This window comes from Drosophila mauritiana, chromosome 2L (assembly GCF_004382145.1).
Source record: "Drosophila mauritiana strain mau12 chromosome 2L, ASM438214v1, whole genome shotgun sequence".
In the NCBI taxonomy this organism is placed as follows: Eukaryota; Metazoa; Arthropoda; class Insecta; order Diptera; family Drosophilidae; genus Drosophila; species Drosophila mauritiana.
In genome coordinates this window covers 16,184,587-16,209,796 of record NC_046667.1, presented here as the reverse complement: position 1 = coordinate 16,209,796, position 25,210 = coordinate 16,184,587, and the positions used below count along the sequence as shown (strand labels likewise).

General features: G+C 41.3%; 3 protein-coding genes across 4 annotated transcripts in view; all 3 read right to left on the bottom strand.

The window, feature by feature from the left end:
* LOC117139585 (fibronectin type-III domain-containing protein 3A) overlaps positions 1-25,210 on the bottom strand; it is a 105,866-nt gene that overhangs the window by 31,877 nt on the left and 48,779 nt on the right. The window contains exon 2 of one of the 2 annotated variants that reach the window (XM_033302010.1): positions 7,514-8,501. The exons of the other annotated variant lie outside the window; for it this stretch is intronic. Coding sequence (XP_033157901.1) covers positions 7,514-8,402 — 889 coding nt within the window. The 5' untranslated portion in view covers positions 8,403-8,501. The remainder of the gene's footprint in view (positions 1-7,513; positions 8,502-25,210) is intronic. 2 annotated transcript variants of the gene reach the window in all.
* LOC117139599 lies at positions 20,547-22,767 on the bottom strand. Its single transcript, XM_033302034.1, has 2 exons — positions 20,729-22,767; positions 20,547-20,664 (listed from the first exon to the last, which is right to left on the bottom strand). Exons 1-2 carry the CDS (start codon positions 22,674-22,676, stop codon positions 20,633-20,635), a joined length of 1,980 nt encoding a protein of 659 aa, XP_033157925.1. The 5' UTR covers positions 22,677-22,767; the 3' UTR covers positions 20,547-20,632.
* LOC117139606 lies at positions 22,822-24,439 on the bottom strand. The gene has a single exon (XM_033302047.1). It carries the CDS (start codon positions 24,209-24,211, stop codon positions 22,889-22,891), a length of 1,323 nt encoding a protein of 440 aa, XP_033157938.1. The 5' UTR covers positions 24,212-24,439; the 3' UTR covers positions 22,822-22,888.

Below are 25,210 nucleotides of genomic sequence, written 5' to 3'. Positions count from 1 at the left end.
CTCACAAAAAATGGCTCATTGTCATAAGGCAAAAAAAGATGCCACGACTTTTAAATTCGCCGCCAGTTTGTTTTTTTTTTTTTTTTTTTTTTGAGGCCAACGAAACGTAGACCGAAATGGCCAAAACGTGTTGACAGTTTTCCCGGCTGCGGCTGCGGCTGCTCCAGCTTCTTTTACATCTTCATCTACATTTTCGCCCCCAAAGCTCGCCTTAAGCATGTCCTTGAGCTGAACAATTTATTGCCGCTTTAAGTTATTTTGTCATCCTGCATTATTTCGATTTAGTTTTCCTCGCGTTTTGTTCTGCGTTGATTTTTTCACAGCTCGGTTGCCTTCTTTTTCCATTTTGTTGTGGGTTTTCCATGCCACACCCTGATTTCAATACGAAATTGCGCAATGTATTAAGAAAGCATTTTCGAGCAATTTAAAGGCAATTTTCCCACTCTCACCAGGCAAAGAAAAAAATTTATGCGAATTTGTTTATTCTCTTCACTGTGAATTCGATTCATGGGACTGTTAAAGTTGAAGGGGCGGAATTTATTTGTTGCTCGACGACAGTGATTATTTGGCCAATATTGCGGCTTACTGCGGATTACACGGACTCCAAATGCGAGGGCCAAAAGGTATATTAAAAGATATATCTTCGAACGGTACTTTTTTCTGGCCTATAAATTAAGCGTTAAATGCCTGACTTCATTGGCCCTTATGCATTGCAAATGTGACATTGTCGTAATGGCGATGACTTCTCCGAAATGTGCGAATTTAATTGGGTTGCCAAAGTTATACTTAAAGTAAGTTAAGCTTTATTAAATCACAATTGGAATTGTGTGCACTTTATTGTTAGAGATTTGTTCATTGTTTGTTATACATTTGTTTGTCGATGCATGTGGCATTCAAAGTTCACGGTCATATTTACCGGTGGATATGCCAAAAAAATAATACCCGTAGTTGTGCACAAGTACACTGGAAGAAATTCCATACGAAAAATTGAAGAAAATGAAGATTGAGAATGAGCATTACTCATATTTTGGAAAAATTAAATTCAACATTTTTTATAAATAATTTATAAATTAAATGCAAAGTTGTTAAAAAAACTGTTTTGTTGCCAAATGAAATGAGTGAATTTTGCTTTCTGTGCATGTACTCCCCACAAACCAAATCAAAGCGAGTGAAATTCTCATTTGACACGCAAAAAATGCTGTTGTTATTGTTGCTCCACATTTTTGTATTTATTTTCTTCTTTTTTTGCAAATTTTGTTTGTGTTTTCCATGTGGAGCGCAGAGATTTTGCGCTTGAATATCAAACGCAGCAAAGGGGGCGGTGCGGGAAAATCAATTACGTGTACGCGTCGCAAACGGATGTGGCAGACTACAACAGCAACACCAGCTATACCAGCTTTACCATCCAAAGCGGCAACACCAGCAACATCAACATTGCCACTTTAAGCCGGAAATGTGCGACAACCACAAGAGCTGGACGGGATTAGGCAGCGAAGCAAGTCGAGGCGAGGGTCAAGCTCCATTCCACTCCTCGGATTTCTGAAGCGACCACGTGCCTGACATTTCAATTAAATTGCCAAAAAATATCTATACGCTGCGAGATTTATATCCCAAACACACGCACCAAAAACTTTAAGCCCGAAAAATGCAAACGAATAAATTGCGCTCCTTTGGCAAATCCCAAGCACACCAAATGAAAATATAAAAAATTGCGAAAAAATATGTGCTATATGTATAAAGAAAATCGGGAAACAACTTCCGTTTGATGAGAGTTGCATAAAAACACGGATCACAATGGAAAATACTTTTTTGGCCAATGCCAAAATGAAACACGTTTTTTTTCGCTTTTGAACAATTGACGTGGAAAAAGAGTTATGGAATGAATGCTTGATTCGGCAATTGTAAAGGGCTTATAATACATATAACTTATTTATTAGTTCTTATTTAAAACGAATCTGTGCTGCCTTACCTATTAGGTTAAAGAAATTTAGATTTATTTACTAATATAATTTGAACTTCAAATTAATTTTCTATGAGCATGGAAAAGTCCCCTCCACATTGCACATTTGCCAGAATATATGTACAATGCACTTAAATGATAAGCCCCTGAATAGTTACTGTCTTAAGTGAAGCTAATGATTTAGCGAAATTATGTAACTGTCTGATAAACTCTGGTGAAACAGCTTGTGTAACAAATTGAATATCAAACGAAGGTGCCACGGGTGATATAACTTTTAAGCCATACACGTATACCCAGCGCAGCTCAAACTGTGCAAATTGCAATTAGTGGCTAGTTGAGAGTGTGAGACACTGACTAAATGACTAAATGAGTGATTGAGAAACTGACAGCCCAATGCACCGAGCAGACCCCGTGCCCGAATGATATAATTACGTTTCAATTAGTGCAGCAGTCTGCTGCCACATGCCGCAAAACTTGCAACAAATTATATTAAATGAGGAAGCCAGATGCAGGCAGGCGGATGTTGGCGCTGGGGGGGATTTGGGTAAAGCCCATTAAGGCGGTGATATACTGACATTGATAGCAGAGAAAATGCTTCAGCTCAAGTTCTGCGCTGTGCAAATGCCGATTTCATCTCGACCGTTGTTGCATGCAAACAAATGTTTCTGCTTCTGCTGATACCAAAAATTAATTAAGCTCACAGAGTGGGGGTGGCGCTAAAATAAATAGAGTTGCTGGTTAAAAATATGGGTCACAATGCCAAGACAATTGTTGACGGGGGCGTTGACAGTTCGAGCTCATCGCCAAAACTTTAAATATGAATATACTTTCTGGGGGGATTGGGATTGGGCGGCAGGCCACAAATTTATGCAACCTCATGTCGCCTTTCATCCTGCCCAAACTTTTCAAAGCCGAAAGCAATTTGTCATTGGAGACTTTTGACAGCCTCGTCGTCGCTGTCATTAAGTCCGTCCGTCGTGAAGGAAACTCCCCTTGAAGACAAATGCGATGGATTTGGATACCCAATGCCGGAAACTGGGATTCGTGCGCTATAATGCTCCACTTCAAAGTGAGGCATAAAACTCGACGCGAGATGGCCAAACTATCGGTTTGAATTTCGAGTTTTGGCTAACCTTCGGATTTTGGCATAAAATCGAAGCATCGAAGTCAGCGAGGCGATGTCTCGTTTGGGGTGTCTATACATGTATGCAAATGCAATGGGTTATATTCCGTGGGGCACCGACAATAAAATCGAGCAGAAGCGAGGAAGCCAATAAATCTGTGCCGCCAAAGCGGCTCGTAAAAATGGACAAGTTTATGTGGATTTCAGGCAGGCGAAAGGGGTTAAGAGCAGCTGCCATTTATTCCAAAGCGTACATCGCCACATCGCCACATCGCCACATACCACCGTATATTTCGAAAAGCTCTATGCTTTTTAGCCGTTTTCTACCTACATATACCTGTGTCGCCTGGCTGGCTGACTGCCTACAGTTTGACAGCCACTGACAAGACATTTTATGCACTTTTCTTTTTACGACCCACAGGAATTCGCTGCGCAGAGCTAAGAGCTTGTAATATGACATCACAAAAGGGGACACAGGACCTTCGACAATGTCCTTACTTGCGAAATGGAAATGTTTGCTTATGCCTCACTGAACAATTGTTGATGGGGCGGGAAAAGAGACCCTGGGAAAAACGTTTTATGTGCGAATAATAAGTAACAATCATTTGTGGATTCTATCAGTAGTGTTTGCACAAGTCCCTTTGTCCTTCTCGCCCATTTTTTCCCCCTAATTTGTATTACTTTGTGACACAGTTTTCTTCTGGCTTTTACAAGCAGGTGGCGTCTCGACTCGAATTACTTCGTTACTTCAGTCACTTCAGTAACGAGGAGCTTGTGCTCTATTTCGCCAGAAAGAACGAAAGATGAATTATTATTTGACAGCTCGTTTAATTTTCCGGGCTGGCATCTGCCAGCCATTAAATGACGGAAGAGAGCCGAAAAGTTCAAAGTGCAGAGTTCACCACAGCATGGCTTGCCAGCCGCTCCTCGCCCCTCTCAGAATATAATAAGTCTTAATAAGCCGAGGGCGTTCGATGTGCGGGTTAATTAAAAATTATTACCAAAGAGATTAACCGAAAAATGGGTGCCGGCGGGATATACTGTACTATGTACTATAATGGCCAGATAGATATTGGTTTGCTCATGACTTGCCCTCATGACTTTAAACCCTGACTTCTCACCCAGACTTTGTTGTTTATTCTCAGGGATTCTGATCTTGTGGACAAGTGTTGATGTAACACTTAGATTTCCCATCATCGCCCGTTTTCTCTTATTTGCTCTCTGGTTTCACATATTTCTCGTAGGTTCATTGACTGAGTGTACTTAATATCGAAGATGTTTGCTTTTCTTGTATTTTCGTATTTATGGGAACATTTGTTAATGACCTCAAACATGTGCTGAACTAAATAAGAGGGTTGGGAAAGATGTCTCAGCTTCACTAAATCCAATGGGATATAATGAAATGTGCTTTTGATTGTTTGATTTGAATATTTTGTACATATATTTAAAGTATATTTCGAAATGTACAGAAATAATATATTTGATTGCTGTTTGCAATTTGCGTTCTATTTTGCAATCTAACAATATATATATATCTCAACTTATTTGAGAAACATTACGCAAGAAACCTTGGCTTGCGCTTTTGCTTAAGATCGCATCCAAAATAAGTCGTTCTAGATTCAAGATTCTTCAAACGATGGCCTTCAGCTACACGCCCTTTTATCAGCCTTCAATTCCAATTCCAATTCCCTTTTCTTTTTTTTTTTTCCTTCTGCTTTTCATTTGTTCCGCGCTTATTAAGGCTGACCGCATAAAAATCTAGGGTGTGGGCATATAAAATAATAGAAATTATGTTGATTAGAGACTCGGACTCGGCAATCAACACCATGCGGGGTGACCAGTGGCCACCCACTCATTCGGAATATACACCAGAAATACTACCATATCTCTACGCCATTCAGCTAAATATTTTTTGCACCACAAGTTGAAGGAACTGGGGGCAGAAACAAGAGCCTGCTCAGCATTCTTATAATTATAACATGCTCAGCATCCATATCAATAAAGTAAAGTTGCCGTCGACCCGGGCGCAAATTCCATTAGAACTCACAGGGCGCACTGGTGTGGGGCACTACGAGAAGTGGGTTCTTTGGGGGGAGGTTGGGACTTGGGGACATGGGGAGTCTGCACTAGTCTCAGGCCCAGCACGCACTCAGAGCCCATTTCCTCTGCAAGTTTATTCGATTAACAACAATCAGGCCGGGCCAAAGTCGATTGGAGCTGAGGGAAAGGCAAAGGCAAAGCTGTCGGAGAAATCACTGAACAAAATATTCAATTTAAGCAGTGAATTTTCTGAATCTCATGTTCTATTAAGTATCTGCAACACTTTGGAGTGCATAAAAATTATAATTATAGTGGCTAAATTACAATATTCCTATGATTAAGTCCTGTTAAAACTTTTCTAGATATTTAGCCATATTATTTTGCAAAACTTTTAATTTTCATAACTTTTACTCGAAATTTAATTATACTTTTACCTTGCCAGTGCAATAAAAGTTCTTGCAGTGCAAGGTAAACGTCTTAAATTATGATTTTCTGTTTTCATTATAGGTGGCAATTATTTCCCCCCAGTGCAGGCGCTCTTGCCAAATGAGCAAAGGAAGCTAGAAGGAGGAAAACAGGGGCTTAGATAAGGGGCGAAAGTGGGGCGGGGGGTACAATGTGGAGGTAGAAAAGCCATTTACACTTCCCCTTAATTGTAAATTATGTGCAACTTAGAGCAGAGAATACTCCCGGCTCTCTGGCACTTTCTACCGGGTCTTCAATGTTGACATCAAACTAAGTGACAAAGTTCCATGGGCGGCGGGTAGTCTTTAGTGGGTTAAGAGGAGGCATTGCTGGGTGGGTGGTGGGTGGTTGGGTGTGAATAACTGCCAGCCTCACATGCAAATTCAATTAGCACATGGAGAACACACACAGCTTGCTGGCTGTCTAGTGTAAGAGGGTAGGGGAATCGAATTAGAAGATGCGCCAAAAAACAATCAAAAAGATACCAAAACTGAAGTCGATGAATGGGTGCTCTTTGTTTCACCCCCCCTCCCATTTACCCACAGCAAAAACCACAATTAAGGTTAATGACATTGATAAATTGAAAATGTTGGTTATCGAGGTTTTTGGGTTGCGTGCAAACCTGATCAAATTCAATTATATATTTTGCCAACACACTCCGTCAGTTTGTCCACATCGGATTTCTTCTCGAGAGTGACACATTTCTGTTCTATTTCTGTACGCACATCTCTGGATGGGATTGTCGGTCAGTTCGTTCGGCTTGGTCAGTTGAGTTCCACTTCGACTGGCTTTATTCTATGGTCCATTTCAGTTTGTGTGGGTGTTTGGAAATAATCATGCTAATGCCAAATCACAAATGTGAATTGCTTGTTATATCGCCAAGCTACGCGTATAGGGTGTTAATTGTGATATCTAAAAAAAAGAGGCTATGCAGATAAAGTATCTTGTAGGTTAAAATGTGGTAGATGACTTGTTTTTTCTAGACACCCTGTATTTCACGTATGTTTCTTACTTCTTATGCAAATCTCTAAATAGACGTACATTGGTCACTTTATATGTACTAAGAACGCGGACTGGAACTTAAGTTGTTGTCGAATCTGAAACTGGATGCCGTATCTATTAATATATATGTATATGTATATGTATTTTTCGCTCTGGATGTCTCATTGTTTCTGTTGTTATGGAAATTCAAATGGTACCGAGTGCAGTCACTGGGAGCAGAGAAAAAAAGGCGACTTAGAGCTAATTTGTTGCCTGATGATATTAAATGACTGGCGTAGTCGGAGCTGGGTTTCCAAGAGGGGCATTCTAGGAGGAGGAGCGCGAAGGACGCATTCTATGCCGGAGAGATAAATCAAATGCAAAGTTTACTTGTTGACTTTGCGGACGGATGGGGCGGTGGTTTGAGGTTGAGGTTTGCTCCTCAGCAGATTTAAATGCCAAATGTATACAGCTTACTGCCAGGGGGAGTTGAAGTGGGCTGCTTTGGTGGGTTGATGGGTTGGGATGGATGGCTTTCGTCTATTTTTAGCATTAGGGCGGAGCACTGCCCTCTTTTCGTCCATTTTTGTTTGTTTGTCGCTTACCAAGTTTTTTGGCAGCTTAAGAGCTCGGCAACTGCATCATCGTGGTGAAGGCTTAGCGAAGTATCTTTTGACGAATTGAGATACTTAGCCAGGGGATTACTTCAGCTGTAATTAGCTGCACCAGAGCGATGCTCAAGTGCTTCACAGTCTTAGGGGATATTTTATTTCTATTAAGCACAGTGGCATTTTACAGTGAAATATGAAATATTCCGTTATGCAACGCTGAATACTAAATGCATAAGCGATTTAAGGCACTTAAAATGACTAATATCTTTTTCTGATTTTGTAAAATTCCTGCTAAAGGCATAATTTAGAGTTGTAACACGAGTGTGGACTCACCGTATTCCGTGGACATGGCGCACATGGGCTGGTGGTGGTGCGGGTGTGGGTGGTGCGGATGCTGCGGACAGATGCCCTCGTGCGGATGCGGTGCTATGTAGTATTCCGGCGGATAGAACTCGCCCGGATACTGGATATACAGCTGACCCGGCGGCAATGGCGCAATGCCGTTCGTTCCGTTACTCAGACCGTTCACCTGACCTCCGGAACCGCCACTGCCGCTGGACAGGCTGCTCACGCTGCTGGCGGAGGAGCCACCGCCGCCGTTGGGCGAAATGCCACCACCACCCGCCACGCCGGACCCACCGCCGCCGTGGCCATTTTCGTGGGGTGGCGGTAGATTTGGCGGCGGTGGCGGCAGTGGGGCGTGGTGCAGGGCATGGGGCGGCGGCAGGTGGTGGTGGTGCTGCATGGCCGCCATCAAGGCCAGCTGCTGTTGTGGGTGGTGCAGCGCGCACACGGGCGGCACAATCTGGGCGCCCTGCGGCGGAGTTGCGGTTTGCTGCAGCAAAGGCGGCGATGCCGGCAGCGAGCAATTCGATGAACCGCCATCCGAGGGAGAGTGTTGCTGCTGCTGTTGCTGCAGTTGCTGCTGCGGGCCATGTTGCTGCTGCAACTGCGGCGGTGGTTGCTGCGGCTGCTGCTGTTGCTGCTGCTGCTGCTGCACCAACAAGTGTTGCTGCGGTGCCGGCAACATCACCATGGTGCAGGCGGGCGAGGCCGGATTGCTATTCAAACTGGTCGTTGATGAGGTTGTCGAGGAGCAACTGCCACCCGCATTATTGTTGCTAGTTATTATTGTTCCGTTGGTGTTGCTTATGCTGCCGTTGCTTATGTTGCCGTTGTTGTTGCTGCTGCTGTGTTGCTCTGCAACATTCAGTCGCACCATGGTATTCCGTTTTCCGAACTCTGTCTCTGCCCCGTTTCTGTGACTTAGGCCACTCTTAGCATGTTTTCAGTTTAATTATTATGCGCTACTTTTTTCTATCTGAAAAAGAACACAGTGTTTGTCTTAAATTAATAGTTGCACACAGGCGGAGCGGAGCGCCTTTGTCGCTTTGTTACCAATCCAATAACGTTATCATTTCTTTGCTGCGATAAGAGCGGAGACAAAACAATCCACCCACCCACTGGCTCTCGCCCAAGGTTATCAGAAGAAATTCCAAGAATTCAACTACTCTGTCTTCGAAGAATTCGAAATGGGGAAAATTACAGTGAGTTTATGTCTATTTCACTTAAGCTCCCAGACAGCTGATAATTTTGTATTGTCGATAAAGTAAAGACATATCAATATTAGAGTGTTTCTCATTTAAAAATATGTGGATTCTGATTTACATAAGCGAGAGAAAGTATCAAACTTTAATTTGGAAAACGATTTGAAAACCATATGATTTGCAGTGAACTTTTTCATATCACTAGGAAAAATAAGCAAAGACCACACACGAAATGTCAACACATGTGTTCTGATTTTTAATTCACATACGTAGAACCGACTGTTTACGGATCAAAGATCAATGACGAAAGACTTCCGTTCCACACAGCGTTTCCAGGAACATCAACGATAAGATGAAAGATGCTGGTCATAGATAATATTTTCCATGAATCTAGTACTAAACTAAATCCAATTGAAATTATCTCCCCAAACTGCTGACAGCATCCCCAGGCCTACGGCAATTGTTGTTTTCGCTGCTCAGCCAAACAATTGCGAATTGTAACCAGAATTGCGCATTGTGTCAATTTGACAAATAATTGAAATATTTTCACAAAAGGCACAAACCCAGAGCTACAATGAGTGTTGGGAGGGGGAGGGAAATTCAGGGGGTTTATTGCTGGGGAAACACCACCCACATGCATTCATAGAAAAAAAAACACAGAATAGCGACGCAGATAAGAGTGAAAACTAGCTAATAAGAACAACAACAACAATAACAGTAACTGCGAACAGTACAGCAGCGGGCACTTAAATGAAACCCCGCAAATAACAAAAAGGCGAAAAAAAATGTGTGGGGGAAACACAAAACAGAAAGACGAAACTGCAGAACAAAACAACAACGGCAAAATTAAAACGTAAGCGTGTCTTAATCGTTCGATTTGACATTCCCCCGCTCTCTTTATTATACTGAAAAAAATAAATACATTAAAATATTATAAAAACAAAAGTTTTCAAATAAGATTTACATTTGGTTAGATAAAAAATCCTCAGTGCTTTGGAAAACGCCCAGAAGAATAGTTTCGAAATAAAGTAACGAATTTTAATTTTTTTTTAATTAGCTTCAAATTTTTGAAACCCTTTTGCCTCAGTGCCCACTTTCTCCTTCTCCATTCAACGTGTCTGTGGGTTCAACCCACCCGCATTTTTTCTGTCTGTAAAGAAATTTGATGCCTGCGCTTTGTTGTTGGGTGTTTTCATTTAGCTGTTAATGCAGCTTTACTTTAATGGGTTTCTTTTTGGCCCTTTCGCTCGCTACGTCTGTCCGCATTTATCGCACCTTCCACCAACAACTGACAACTGACCAAACGTCTTTTTTTTTTTTTTGACAAAGGTGTTGGGTGTTGCATATTTGAGGAGTGAAAAAGGCAGGGTTCAGTGAACTGAACCCAACTGACAAAATCATTTCCATTTCGGGGAGCACACTGAGTTTCCGCATCATCGTCCAAAAATGTGAAGCACGTGAAAAGTGAAAGAAATGCACTTCATAAAAATTCCGACTTCGATCAGAAAATGCAAATGATATCGAAGGAGGGGAGATATGAAAGGTTTTTGGAGTAATAAAAACTTTATACTCTTTGCAAACAGTATTAAATACCTATACAATTAGCTTGGAAAATAACACATTCCATGATTAATTGACTTTAGTGCTCTCGTACATTCAAATGTAGCAAAGTTTTAATTGCCAATGATTTATAAGCTGGCAACTATGTAGTATGTATGTTTCCCACAATGCAGGCAGGATTCCTTACAATTCGTGCTAACTGCTTAAAGATACTTCAGAAAAGCACTCCAGCTGAAGATGGCAATCTGAATGGAGTTACCAAGTTTTACACAGCCCCACAGCAACTTGCCAGACATTATCGTGAGCCAGAAGTAGAACAATCTGTTTGCGCTTAGGAATTTCCATTGCAAATGCTTTGCGTGGGTTGCATTCTAATTGATTTAGTGCGTCTGCACCGCCAGCAATTACCACCAAACAGTTGCCGTTCCCGCTGCATAATGCTCTGGGCCAAGAAGAAGAAGAAGAGGTGCCACAAGAAGAACCTGGCCAAGAAGTAGCATTCACGGAGGGGGGTTGGTGTAAGCTTGAGGATGGGGGCGCTGCAGTCACAACAACAGAGTGAATGAAGTGCGACTGTTGTCACCTGTCTCAATATGCACTCTCGTACCTGTCTCAAGTACTCCCGGAGACCTCGGTCTTGCCCTCTCCCTCACTCACTCGCTCGCTCTCCCCTTCTCTGTCCCACCAAGAAGACCCTCACCTGCCGCAGTTCACACCTCTGCACACACCCACCTACACGGGCACAAAGAATGTCAAATGTTAATTCAATTGGTGATGGTTAAATTCACATCTAACATGAAATTATTCTTCGCATGTGAAGATTAACATCGCTACGCTCTTCCGAAGAAAATTAACTTCAATTTGAATATTTATTGAACTTAAAAAAATATGTTTTTGTAATAATAATTACTGATAGAACCAAAACATGCAACAAAGTTTTTGTTTTCCTAACCAAATCGCATCTATGGTTTGCTTTTTAGAGAGAATAAATATTGAAAAAAATCTAAATTCATTGTAGATTTCACCAGATTTTAGATTTAAGTAATACTTTAAAATACTTGGAATTTCCAGCATTTTTCGTAGTGTGCCAGACAATGAGACACGCACCTCCAGCGCTGCCGTTGACGTCGCCGGCAGACAGCCAGGTGAGCTCAGGTGAGAGGGCGGGACAGAGTGAACCGAGACGGAGGACACCACGCGGAAATCTACGCAGCTTAGCAATGTGCTTCTTTCTGGTTTTTTGTGTTTGTTTTCCTTTGGTTTTTTTTCCGCTATATTTAATGGCAGACAGATGAAGAGGAGACATTCGTAGACTTTTTTTCTTAACACCCGCCGCATTTGTGTCAAAAGTGTCTAGACCGGCTTCAGGTGGTTACTGAGTGAAAACTTGCCCCCGGGTTTTTATTTTGTCAGTAGGTGGCACCCGGATAGTGGGTGGTGGAGCTGTGGGTGGGCGCGTCGAGGCCACTCAACGGCAACGCATTTGCGACACGTTGAGCGTCTTGATGAGGCCATTTGTTGGAGTATCGGAGGAGCACCTGTCCCCCCAGCAAGCCATCCCCACCGCCAGCACCAGCTCCCATTCCGCCCACTTCCCAATCCGAGGTGTCAACGGAATCCTGAACGTGTCGTCAGTTCCGCCGCTGCGGAAGGTGCCAAATGTCTAATGAATTATTGAGCAGCGGAATGTCGTGATGTGGTCACTCAAGAGGATGTCCGAATGCTTGAGGCAGCTTGAAAATTGGTAATTTTAGGCAAAATTTAATTACATACAGGCGGAAACTATTAGAAATCCTTGGTATCTTGAACTAAGAACATTTTGCATGTATGTGCCATGAAAAAATCCGTTCTTTAATCAACGACTATTAGGCCTAATTGCAAAAAGTGACCATATTGAAAGAACCATCGGTCTAACTTTCTTCCGACTGCAACGAATAACAATTTCCTTTAATGAGTCTTTGCCAAGTTCGGTATTGGCTTAAAAAGTAAACGAAATTAGCATTTTTCGTGCTCGACAGATTGTGGATTGAGTTAGTGGAAGTGCTAAATATTTCAGGGCTTCTCCTTTGGGCCAACTCAACACTTTCCCACTCGCGGAAGCCAAAAGACAAAGCAATTCTTCCCCCAACTCCGATTCTTCTTGGCTTTTCTCTAGCTGGCGGTGGTAGCTCTAGCCGCTTAACAAATGGCTTACTTTGTGTGCAAATAGTAATGGAGCAGAGGCAATTTTTCTAACGGTAATTTCTAACATTTACCTAGTTACCGTTAATAGACAAGTTGGCCAAGTTGGCGAGAGCCAAGACATGGAAAAATGTCTAGAGAGGGGGGCAACAGCGAACGTAGGTGCAGACGGGGGTGTGGGGAAAACTGCAGTCAATGGCGTCCATTTCACAGCTTTCTTTCTTTTCTGCGCTCGAGTGCGTCGTGTCTGGAAAATTCTCCAAGGGGCAAAATGGGAGGCGAAATGTGGAAAATGCTTTGGTGCGTTTTATGTCGTGGCACATTTTCCCCTGGCCAAGCTCAACGACTGGTTATCGGTTCCGTTTAGAATGGTTTCTGGTTCAAAAAACCTCAATTCAGGCCAGCCAACAACCGGCAAAATGCCACCTGCAACATGCAACATGTCTCACATGCTGCAGCACCACTTAATTGCATAAGTCTCCCACCAAATACTTCAAAAATTTTCCGACTAGCTTACACAAAAATAAAAGCCGAAAAAAAAGCACAAGACAAGATTTTACTATATGCAACAAATTGGCCTAACAACCTGTTGTATTGGCCAGCTTCTTCGTTTAATTACAGACACACACACACACAACACACTATGTTAATGATTTTGGTTTTTTGGCATTTCTGGTTATTGTTTGCATTTTTCACTGCTGTACTTTTTTGCTGAACAAGTATCTGCAGTTGCATAAGGCGGCGTAATAAAAACAATGCAACTACAATTTGTGGCAGCGTTGGCGGCTAATTACTGCTATTGCATAAGAAAAACTTCTTTTTTTTTATTTTAGCTGAGGCGTTGTGTGGCATGTGAGCAGGTTGATGACTCACAGACTTATCGAGAAAAATCGCTGAGACTATAGTTAAAAATAAAAAAAAATTGTATCGTTAGTCAAAGCACTTTTCTTAAATATCTTCTTAAACCGCAGAAACTTTAAAGCCACAGCAACATTTTAACTAACCGATTGCATGGCTATTTGCCCGTCCACATGCTCGTACATACGCCTCATGTCCATTAGTCAGGGTTGAAGGACCCCACTAATTAAAATGTTCGCCGAGTGCCAAGGATATCTGTTTGCATCTACAATGGTATATCAGAAAATGCATGTTTAACACGCCCAGTGGCATGCCAAAATAATCCGAAAACTGAGTGCAATTGGCGGGGAAATCCCCCAGCCAAAGGAAAGGAGATAGACAGACACACATGCAATGCGGTTTTTCAATTTCCCGATAACTAACTAGCACGCGGGGCGTTGTTCGGTGGGCGTGGCCCGCTCGGTGTCGAAGGGGCATGTTAAGCCACACAAATGACTAAATGAACGCCCTTGGATTCACCACTCGATTTTGATGCGGGTGCATGCATCGCATTATGACAATGCTCGAAATGCAAATATTTCAACCGCCACATGCGGGCCGGATAAATACTTTTCGACCGTAATGATAATCAATTTGTTATGAAAACTAACGGGGGAAAATACAAAACTAAACAAAATTCCGAAAATAATGCAGAAAAGATACGCATTTGTAAACTAAATGCTGTTCTGTATATAAAGTAGAATCAGGCAGTTTAGATACCTAAAAATGCCGAGTTCTTAAAATAAGCTTGCTATTTTAACAAAATTTTTAAAATATATAGTATATTTGTTTTATTTCTTAGCATTGATTAAGTCATATTACATATTAAATAGCTGTATTTCCGTGAATAAATAAATATATATTTTTTTGCTAACAATCATAAAAAAGTCGCATTTTTATGGCCCTATTGTCTGTATGTGGCATTTTTTGGCATTCCATACAATTTAAATGCAGCAGAAATTACACTTACAGTAGTTGCAGCACACACACACACACACATGCGCACACACTTTGGTAATGAAATAAATTATTAGAATTTATTGAAGTTTGGCGACAGAAGCGACTCGGCGACGAAGGCCATAAACTCTAAAATGTAATTTAATTGTTGTCGACAGTAAAAACTTATCTCATAAATGCAGCAATCATTGTGCCGCACACTGTGCGAAAGAGAGGGGCCACAGCGGCAGAAGGAGACGGCACGAGGCGCACATTTGCATTTTCATAGTTCTGTGCGGACGGAGGACTATGCTCGCTTTCTGATATGGCCCTGCCGGTTTTGGCCTTTTTTGATAATTGCATTCCTTAACTGCAACTGTTTTTCCTTTTTCCCTTCTCCTCTCACTAATTGGTTGAAATTTCCATTCCGCCTTCGTTATAGTATATATAAAATTTTGTAATTTTGCAATTGTAGTTTGTTGGAGTGAAAAATTAAAACTGCAAACAAAAAGTCCAAATTAATTGTGGGCAAGCTGTGGAGCATGTAATTAGGAGCATGGGCAAAATGCGATGCGAAAAGGGAGTTTAAAATTTAAACATTTTTTAGAGCTGCCCAAAAATAAAAAGAACTGAAAGATACACTTAATAGTTAATAAGGAAGCTGGAAATGGACTTGGTTTGCTATAAAAGATACACGAAACGATTGGTACCAAATCATCGCTGATGTTATCCACACAGCTCTATTAACTATCAAATTGTTCAATTTATTTGCGTATTTATTGATAATATTCGCAACCAATTTTCCCTGCACTTTGCTAAATAATAATCCCCTTAGTCGAATAACCGGTCTCGGTTCTATTTCATCAGCAACTTAATCAATTTTCAATCTGTTTGCAAATCTCCAACGACAACAAAAGCCTTGAGGTGCATCCATGTCTGGCTCTGTGTGATTTTAGGAGATTGTGGGAAATATCCGAAATTGCTAGTTGCATATGGCGAACGACAATCGCTGCAATGGGGGGGACACAAAAAAAAGAACCCCAGCAGAGGAGACCCCAAAAAATGTTCGAGAAATATTTATGGAGCACACAAAAATTGCTGCAGCAATTTTCCGATTGTTGAGCTCCGACGAGGAAAGAGCACTGTGCCGCACAAAAAAAAAAAAAAAACAAAATAAATAAAATAAGTGCGGCAAAAATACCTAAACAAAAATTTAATCGAAACTCAGGGAGTGAAAGGCGGGCTAAAAAGGGGCGGCACACTTGTATTCGACGGTTGAGTTTATTAGTTTATAAAGTTCGGTTTTTGTTTGTGCGCACCAGTTTGCAGCATGTGAGCAAATTGCTTTGGCCAAACACACGTATATTAAAAAACAGACCCATAAACACTGGGAAATATACATACATATATGAAATAACTAAAACCGAAACTGGGAAAACTTCAAGCTTGGCTTTTTCCGACAAGCGACAACGAAATAAAAACAAAAATTGTTCATCCACTCGCTCTCTAATTGGAAACTTTGCTTGGCGTGAGGTTTTTCCCCCAATTATAACCAGATCTACTTTTTGTCAAAAGAGGGTTTACCCCACCAACCCTTCACCGCCACCATCGCTTTACCTATTTTCCACAGCAAACTTTGGTAATAGATTTTCCTTTTTTTTTAGTGCTGAAAGTTAATCATTTTGGATAATAATATCAAGTTTTTGTGCTTCTTTTAATATAGCTTTAAATATTGGATTGAATTTGTTACGTTTTTTCATTGTGGCAAATTGAAAACTACTGGGACCTTTAATTGCTTTTTGTAAAGTCATGAAAATTGAGTTAAATTTGACTGCAGTTGACATACTAAAAAGTTGATGGAAACTTTGTATACAGAAAATAATTGGAAATGTGTGTCAAACAAATAAAATCTAGATGTTTTTTTTTTTTCACCTTTTTGGGTTGCAAAATTTGAAAATGATATAAAAACACGCTACTTTAAAGTGAAAGGTATTAAGGTGTAGCTAAGCGTGGTAAGCATTCTGAAATTGTTTATAACATAAAATATATTTCTACAAAAATTGTAATAGTATTTAGTGTCTTTTTTAATCTGACCACCGAAAACAAGTAGACCACTTCGAGTGGCACATAATTGCACTATGATTAGCTCCGATTATTGTTGATCTTTATTCGAGTGTTTCTTTATTTTCACAGCCATTGTAAAATCTCGGCACGCAATGCCTATAAAAGGAGCACTTACGAGTGCGTGATATTTGTATTAATGCAGGCTTTTCGGGAAGCATGCCTCCACAAGTGGAGGCCCAACTGGCTGTCATGTGAGGTGGCCGCAAAATTGGCCAGACAAAAGACGAATCAGCGGAATGGAAAGATTTCCATGACAAATGTCAAAAAATTCGTAGAACGAATATACATATAAAAAATTCTTTCCTCCTTTTTTTATTATAATTTGTCATATTTTGTCATTTAGCATTATAGTTTTGAGGCGGACACACATATCTCATTTGGATTCTTGGGTGGGGTTCGTTTTGGGGGGTAAATTTGCTCAAATGCCGGCGCCTATAAACTCACACACATGTGCGCGCTGGTGTGTGTTAGCTGCTTGACAACAGCGGAAAAGAGCGGAAATGCTGCTGCTGCCTAACCGAACCACCCCGAAAAAAGAAAAATAAAAGAAGAGCAGAATCAAACTAAACGGGGAATGGGTATGGGCTTCCCCCAAACAATGAGTTTGGGCCAAGACCATGCCAAAACGGACATGCCAGCGGCAACAACAATAATGCTGAGCACAATTTCGATGGCCGATGCCAAGAAAAAAGGCTAACACACATACACAGAGAAAAACAAACACTGTTTCAGTGAGCGGCACCAAACGGAAGGGACTTGACAACATACGCAACATGGGCGAAAAATGAGTGGCGACGACGCTGGAGACGGCGCACATGGCGTATGAGTGACGAAGCTCCGGCTTCAGACTCCGCCGGAGAAGGAAGAAGCAAAAAAAAAAATTGGACGAAAAAAAAAATAAAAACCGACAACTAAGGCACACGCCCCGCACAGATTTGATAGTTTTTATCGATTTAAGTGGATTTTGGCCTCACACAAAACGAGCTTGCACTAAGGCGAAAGAGATAGCTTCTGCCGGGCAGAGAGGGACGGCAAGAAAGTGGAGACCCGCAGAAAGGGGCGAATAGAAGCGGCAGGGACATCGCAGCTATATAGACAGACAGCCTTGGTTTTTGGCAAACGACGCGGCCCCAAACAAATAAACATGAAACAAGCAAAATTGTGCGATCTATCAAAGTGGCTAAGACGAATTGGGTGTTACCCTCACTTTTATATAAAATGAAAATGCAAAGTTATGTTAAGCAAAAGTTTGAAGTGCACAATTAACTATATATTAAAAGATAAGACTGATTTATATGAGATTTATGTATGACATTTCAAAGTAGTTTATCAATTTCAGCACTTCCCATTGTACTAACTCCATTTTTGAAGTTTAGCTAACCAAATTGATCAGCAGAGCGTCTTGGAATCATAAGGGCATGTTCAAAAAAAATCCTAGCTCGCTGATGTGCGACTTGGCTGCCGGCATAGATAAGCGTTCTTCCGCAAACACAAAAGTCGAGCGAGAAGAGTGGCGATGCTTTGACATCCGAAATCAAAGAGCAAAGTTTTGCGTATAAAGCATAAAGCTTCGACCATGAATTGTTTAACTTTTTGCCCGGCTCCAGCATTTTTCTTTATTATTTATTTTTTGTAGTAGTTCAAGCAGGAAGTCTATGCGTGTGCCGCCACGCCCACCCTGCTCTAGCGCCCCTGTTCGTATTATACATTTTTTCTTCTTTTTTTTTTATCAACACTTTTGCCTGGGGGTCCGAGCAAATGCGTAAAAATTATGCCACAGCTTGAACGACTCGACACGAGCAAAGGAAAAACGAACAGAAAATATACATACATAGAGGAGAAAAAAGGAAAATGAGAGAAAAAAAAATGGGAAAACAAAATGCCCCGGATACGGATGTTGGGGAAACCAAAGCCGGACAACCAATTTACTTTTATTTTATAGACGCCTGCTTAAGGTTTCTGCAGAGTTTTTCTCTGAATCTCGTTTTTTTTTTCTTCATTTATTTATTTTTTTTTTTTTGCGTTTGAAAGGCGTTAAATATTGCGCATAATTTATGCCTACCAGCAGAGCCAAAAATAATAAAATGAAGATAAAAAATGTATTTATTTTGCGCATACTTACGCATGGGCCAACTGCAAACTATTGCCCAACAAAAATGGCGTTTTCGCCACTGGAAAAAGTGCCCGGCTAAATGCGCATAAATATTAAATGAGCTGGGGGAGAGTGTATCAATTGTTCTGGCCCCCCCATCTGGATCTGGATAACCCTGCGACTGGATCTGGTTGGAAGATGATGATTTAGTTTTCAGCACTCCATTGCAATAAATTCCGTTTGCCAGGCCATTTCCAACTGGTTTTGTCAGGGCGACTCTTGTCTGTCTACTCTCGGTACTCCCTATATACATATGTATGTATGAATTCTATCGTTTATAGAGAAATATATATACATACATACAGATACAGAGGATCCCTCCTAACTGCTTGGCACTCAACATTATAAATTGCCGCATGAGGGGCCCCGGGATTCAGTAACTGGGCAAAGTCATTGCAGCCAAACAAAAACTTATTATTTATATACACATATTTGTGTGCTTGCCGCTGCGCTCGCAAAGTACTGATGGGATTGCAGAAGGGTCTCCATTCTAATAAATAATTATCGTATTGTTTAAGTCTCGAATGGAATACCATAAATCATGACTTGGCCACTAGACGTCGCGAGATATTTGACTCTGAATTATTATCATCACAGTCACATCAGACTGATAAGCACCATGGCGACAGTGTGAGCAAGAGGGAAAGACTTTGGATGTGAGAGAGAGAGTGCGTGAAAAGTGGACATGGTAGAAGGGAATTTCTGGGTGAAACATTTGTGGGTGGTTGGGCAACCTCAAGGAACTTGGTCCCAGGCGGAGCTATGATGATGAAATTTTGTACTGGAGCTGGTTTATACTGGCTCTTTAGCATAAATTAAATTTAAAGTATTTCTTATTTATTAAAGCCCACAACTTTCGTCTTACTATATAGTTATTAAAGTGAACCCACAAATTATGTACACCAATTTTCCAATAGAGCTGAGTTACTCACTCTGTAAGCCATATTCCAGCTGCTAATTTCGTACAATTTATTTAAAATTTATGCAGAGCAGTAGGGCTGCCCTGTTACTAAAATCTCGCATGAATATCTAATCGGTTTCTTTCTGAAACCCGGCTACTCAACCAGCCAAATTTGATAGGCCCACCCAGGGGCCAATAAAGTGAGAGGCACTTGTTACCAATACGATTCTCGGCTTTAGCGGAAAATTGCGCTCTTCCCACAAAAAACATTTGCGTTTTGGCTCAAGGCCTTCAGCTCCTCAGCACACATACATATATAACACAGTTTGAGGGGGAGGGACACGTTATGGCCCCCAAAGTACAGTAAAAGCAACCAAAACGAGCTGAAAGCTGAATGCCTCAAACACAAGAACACTCGAGATTTTCAGCTAACTCAACTCTAGAGGAATAAGGTAAGCTTCGATTAGTAGCATGCTTTAAAGGAAATCCTTTTCAGCGGCCATGCATTGGTCGCATCATCATCGTTATCGTTATCGGTGTTGTAGGCCCAAATGAAATGCGGAAAAGCGCAACCAACTTCACCGCAACTGTGCTGCAGTGTTGCGGCTTTCAATCAATGCTAGTGAATATTTACCTTTTTGCTCACAAACTAGGTGAGTTTGGATAGTTTCAGTTAAACAAGTACACTTTTCAAACGAAAATTTAATAGACGGTCAGGCGTGGTATCTCTATACAATAGTTGATTAATCATAGTAACAAATAGATTATTCAGGTAAATATTGGATATAACGTCAATCCGATATATATATTAAATAACAAATAACTCAATTACTTTCCTAGCTTCAGTGTTTCCTCTCTGGAATACAATACTTTTGGCATAATTTTACAACTTCGACCGAGTGGTTTGTTAGGTTTTGCTTTGGTATTTCCATAACATTTATTTTGAGAACCCATCGCAGCTCGCTTACTATGTGTGGGCAGTTCTGTACCGTCTTCTGAATGCAATCGCTTTTTTCTAAGACCTCGTTCCGGTGATTTTCCCGATTTTCGGCAAAATACACTTTTCGTAGCACTTTTATCTTGACTATGGAGCTTACTTAACTGCTTGGGTATCTGATCTCCACCTTCAAGAAGAACACACCTTTCTGCTGACATCACTCTTTCATTGCTGTAAGGTGTGGGTACACTAAATCGAACTCTTTTATCAATTGTATTCATCTCTAATTGTTTCTTTAAGCTTTCTAACTCACCCTGGCTTACGCCCTTTAACTGAGTCTCTTTAGGTTTCTTTATGATACTTTTTGCAGGCTTTATTAGCATGACAGATTCTCCCGCAGTTTTTCTAATAAATTTTTGATTTCTAGCCCGTTCTTTTCTATAATCCTCGGGATCAGGATATTTTGGTTCACGACTTATTTCATTCTTTGCCAGATGCGGAGTGTTATTTACAGACTTACTTTTATAGGTGTGTTGTTCAATGTGATTTTTTAAAATCTGTTTTTCCTGGCTACTGGAAAGTGGTTTTACTCGATGTTGTGGTGAAACATGAGTTCGATTATTATTTGCCCTTTTTGAAATCAAAGGTTTTTCGAATTCTAATTTCTTTGGGGTTTGCCTCGCCGATCTCAGGGAGTTATTGCTTCTATTCGTTATAACGTGGGCACTGTCTTTTCTTGATTGAGAATACCCAATCTCTTTTGAAGGGAATTTTGGTATGTCCTGTATTGCTTGCTGAAATGTTCTGAACTTATTTCTCTCCATCATCTCATTCCAGAAATCAAAAGTTCCCTTAGTTCTCTTTGCATAATCAATTCTTTTTATAAGGAGCTGCTCCCACTCAATTTTTCTTTGTTGTTTAATTGGGATTATTAGATTATTGGAAATATTTTTTGTAGGATGATTTTGAAAATTCAGTATTTGTTTGTCCCAACTTAAAGATTGCAACCTATTTTCCGGGTTGAATCTATTTTCAGATGGGTAAGGCAGTAGACTGTTTTCTCTGAAGGGATTATCCTGTCTGCTCAAGTGTTCATATTTACTTTTGAAACTGTGGTACTCTTCGTCCAAGGGTTGTCGTCTGTATCGTGGGATTTCCAAAGGAAGACCGCCACTTGGTAGGCGTATCGTTCTCTGAGGATCTCTGTGCAGCCAACTCCATGGCATGCCATTGAAATAGGGTTCGGGCATCATGAAACCTCCGGAGAATCGGTTTTGGTTCTCAGTGCAGGGTCTTACCCGCGGTCTTGGTGGCCTTCCATCAGCAAATAATTTTCTTGTATGTTGGTTTTGTACGACTGCAGCATATAGATTCGAGATGTGATTAATGTGAATAATTTGAGCTGCTTTTGGTGAAATGGGTGCCATTGGAATTTGCTGATTATAGTCGGAAGCTAACAAGGGACTTTCCAGTTCCTCCGCGCAGACCAACGATCTCATGGCCCCAGTTCTCTTTGCATACGGGTTCATAATTCCGGATCTCTGAGTTCTGGGATTCCCGCCCTGGCAAGGACATCGATGGGGTGCATAGCCATATGGTATAGACTCATCCGAGGGATAACTATCTAGACCGCCACGTCTTTCGTATCCCAATCGCTTAAGTCCCGCCCACACATCACTTCCCTTCGATGGTCCTTTTTCCGTAATCTCCCGTCCCGAGAATGGCGTCATGGCATTTTTGCCACAATAACCGGGACTGTGATTGTTCCTCAAGTCATCTGCCTGACTTCTGCAACCCTGACACGTGTTACTTTGTCCACATCTCTTCGGTAGATTGAGAAAGTACTGGATCATGGATATCAGAATGAGCAACGTCCTCGTGGGTATGGAACCCCTCAAGTTACCGCATTCGTCGAATATCCCGTAGTAGAGCTCACAGATGTCGGGTATAACAAACGGTACCTTCAGCGTATTCCAGCCCAACATCAAAGGATATAGAATTCTCGCAAAGACCTGCAGTGTCAATTGGTGGAGAAATTGGCAGACCGTACTGGACGACTTATTGACCATCTTCGCCAGCACTTGGATCATACATCCGTTTCTCTGACCCCATCGCCTCTCGCCCGAAACACAACAGCTGGCTGCCTTTCGTCCCTCCAAAAATGGCCGACAACTTTGGACCCGCTGCAGACGTGGAAACTGAGGAAGACAGGCCATGGGGTTCGTGCGATCGCTATGCGATCTACAGCAGCAGGAATTCATTTTGGCCTGACCGTCTTGGCGTTCCGAAAGTAAAAATTTTGTGGCTGCCAGTTCCAGGCTAAAATTTTGAATGATTTCTGTGCTGTAATTTTCAAAGCATGCTGGGATACTACGAAAGATTAGTGGTGGAAACAAAAAAAAACCGTTTTACAATAAGCCCATTTAGTTTAATATAATTTGAAATACATTTTGGAACCACCTAACAAGTGTTCTTAAGACTCTCGTTTCTGCAATCTTCCCCTATCACTCCATGTCGAATGAATTGAAGACTGATCCTCGGCCGGCTCCATTTGTTGCTTGTTTATATAAGGCTTGATCCTTGTAGTTGATAATTTGTAATTGGAATTTCGGCGAGTACGTCTTGATTGTCGCCGTTGCCAGGTCCAGTTCTTTTTACGATCAAAAGGTTCGTGGAAAACCATTGAGTATTGGTCGGAAAAGTATTTTTTGGGCGACTTGGAGGCTTTTGGAACCTTGGGATAGTTCTCCCTGACCTTACCAATAATTTTCCAAGGAATTGGTTCCTCTGACGGCGTCTGAACAATGGCATTGTAAAGCCGGGAAATCTCCTGGGCGGTTTTCATTTCACGTTTATAATCTGCTCGAGTCGTTCCTTTCCCCTCGAGATCCACCTTTTTTAAGGCTTTCCTAAAATTTTTTTCATTTATATTCATTCCTTTCCTGGCGATCAAGTCCCTTATTAGAATGCGAGTACGTGTTGTTCTTAAATCTCCCACAGGACCTATATAGCTGTCCCTAAAACGATGTCGACCCAAGGTTTTCATCAGATATTCCGCATAATCATAGGACTTGGCATAAGCTAGGGCAAGTTCATCATTGAGAAACACAGACTGCCGACCAAAGGTCTTATTTTTCCCCTTCTTTTTGTCCGGTTGAGATTCCGATTCTAGTTCAGTTCCTAATTCCGATCTCATTACTGGTTGAGGTTTTTTAGTCTTTTCCCCCGTTTTTTCGCTTTTTGATTCACTTGGACTGCCAAAGATCTGAGAGATCCAATCTAAAGATCCCATACTTTCCATATCACTCTGCTCGATATTTGAACGACATTTCCCCCGGTGCTCGTCAGGATACGCCTCGTAGATGGGCGAGTCCTTCCGATCATTAGGCGAATCACCGTTCAAGTAATCCAGCAGTAAAGGAAGTAAGCTTTTTAGACTCCTTTCATGGATGGGACTTCGTAAGTTGCCACGATGATCGAATATGGCCATGTACCGATCACAGACATACGGATAACAAAGGGGCACATTGCAGTAATTCCATCCACAGTCCTTGGGTTTCAATAGATCACTATAGTGCCGTAGGCTAAGATTAAACAGAAAGCTATCGATTTCATTGGGCTGAAATCCCACCAGCTTTGCCAACTGTTCGATTTCCACTTTGTTTCTCTGACGCCAAAGACAATGCTCCTGGGATAGACATGTGGATCTAGACGGTTGTTTTTGGCCAAACGAAACTATCTTGGATGTCCGAGGAAAATTTGCTGTAAGGCTGCAACATATTTTCCGCACGCTCATCCTGTGGCAGATACTTTAAATTTTGAATAGAATTTTGTTTCTCCAGAGGATCCAAACTTGTAATCAAAAGCCCAGACCACAGGGGCTTTGTGGTTCAGTAAATTTATGTTGATCGAAGGAAATACTGGCAATTAAATGAAAGCCAGCCGAAAAATAAATATCCGTTAAATACAAAAGTGTGCATATTTTTAAGTATAGTGAATAAATAATAACCCTGCGGTGTAATAATGTTCCTGTAGCGTTATGTGTAAATTGGAAGTGATTTTAAGGTCGAAACCTATCCCAAGTTTTTGAATATTAAGTGAACCCTAGTCATTCTAAACCTAGAACAAATCAGTTCAAATCGACACTCATGCCAAAATCTGTTTATAGACCATGGTAAAGCTCACCTTGTCAAACCAACTGGCAGGTGTAAATAACCCTCAGTTTGTCGATACTTCAATGCCGTTGGTTGGGGCATTGCGCCGACTGACACGAAAATTAAATAATGGTCTTCACTTTTTTTTTTTCTTTCGGCCACGAAACGTGTTCGCAGCGTACAAAAGTAAATTTGATTATGTTAATTTCTGTTCCTTCTTTTCCCATATATATGTACATGTATTTTTGGTAAGACTTTTTTTTGATGTGGCGAACACACCCAAAACCGAAAAGGAAATTAGGCCCAGAATGCCGATGGACAAGTGTGTGTGTGTGTGGGCCAAACAGATAAAAGAGATGAAGACGTGGAAGCGAAATGAGTTTAAAGTCAATAACCGCAATAAAGCGACGGTGAGATTTTTGGGCCTAAACAAACACGCAACTTTGGCCGCGTAAAAAAGTTCACCGACCTCCGACACAGTTGGACAGTTTTTTTGGCCAAAACTGGGCGGAAATGATCAATAGTCGCGAACTGCACTTGTGCAGTGAAAAATCTTTGCAACATTTTTGCCAAGCAAATTCTTGAAATTCACACGTACTCGTATTATGGCTAGACTCAAACAGACCGTAAAATGTATAATT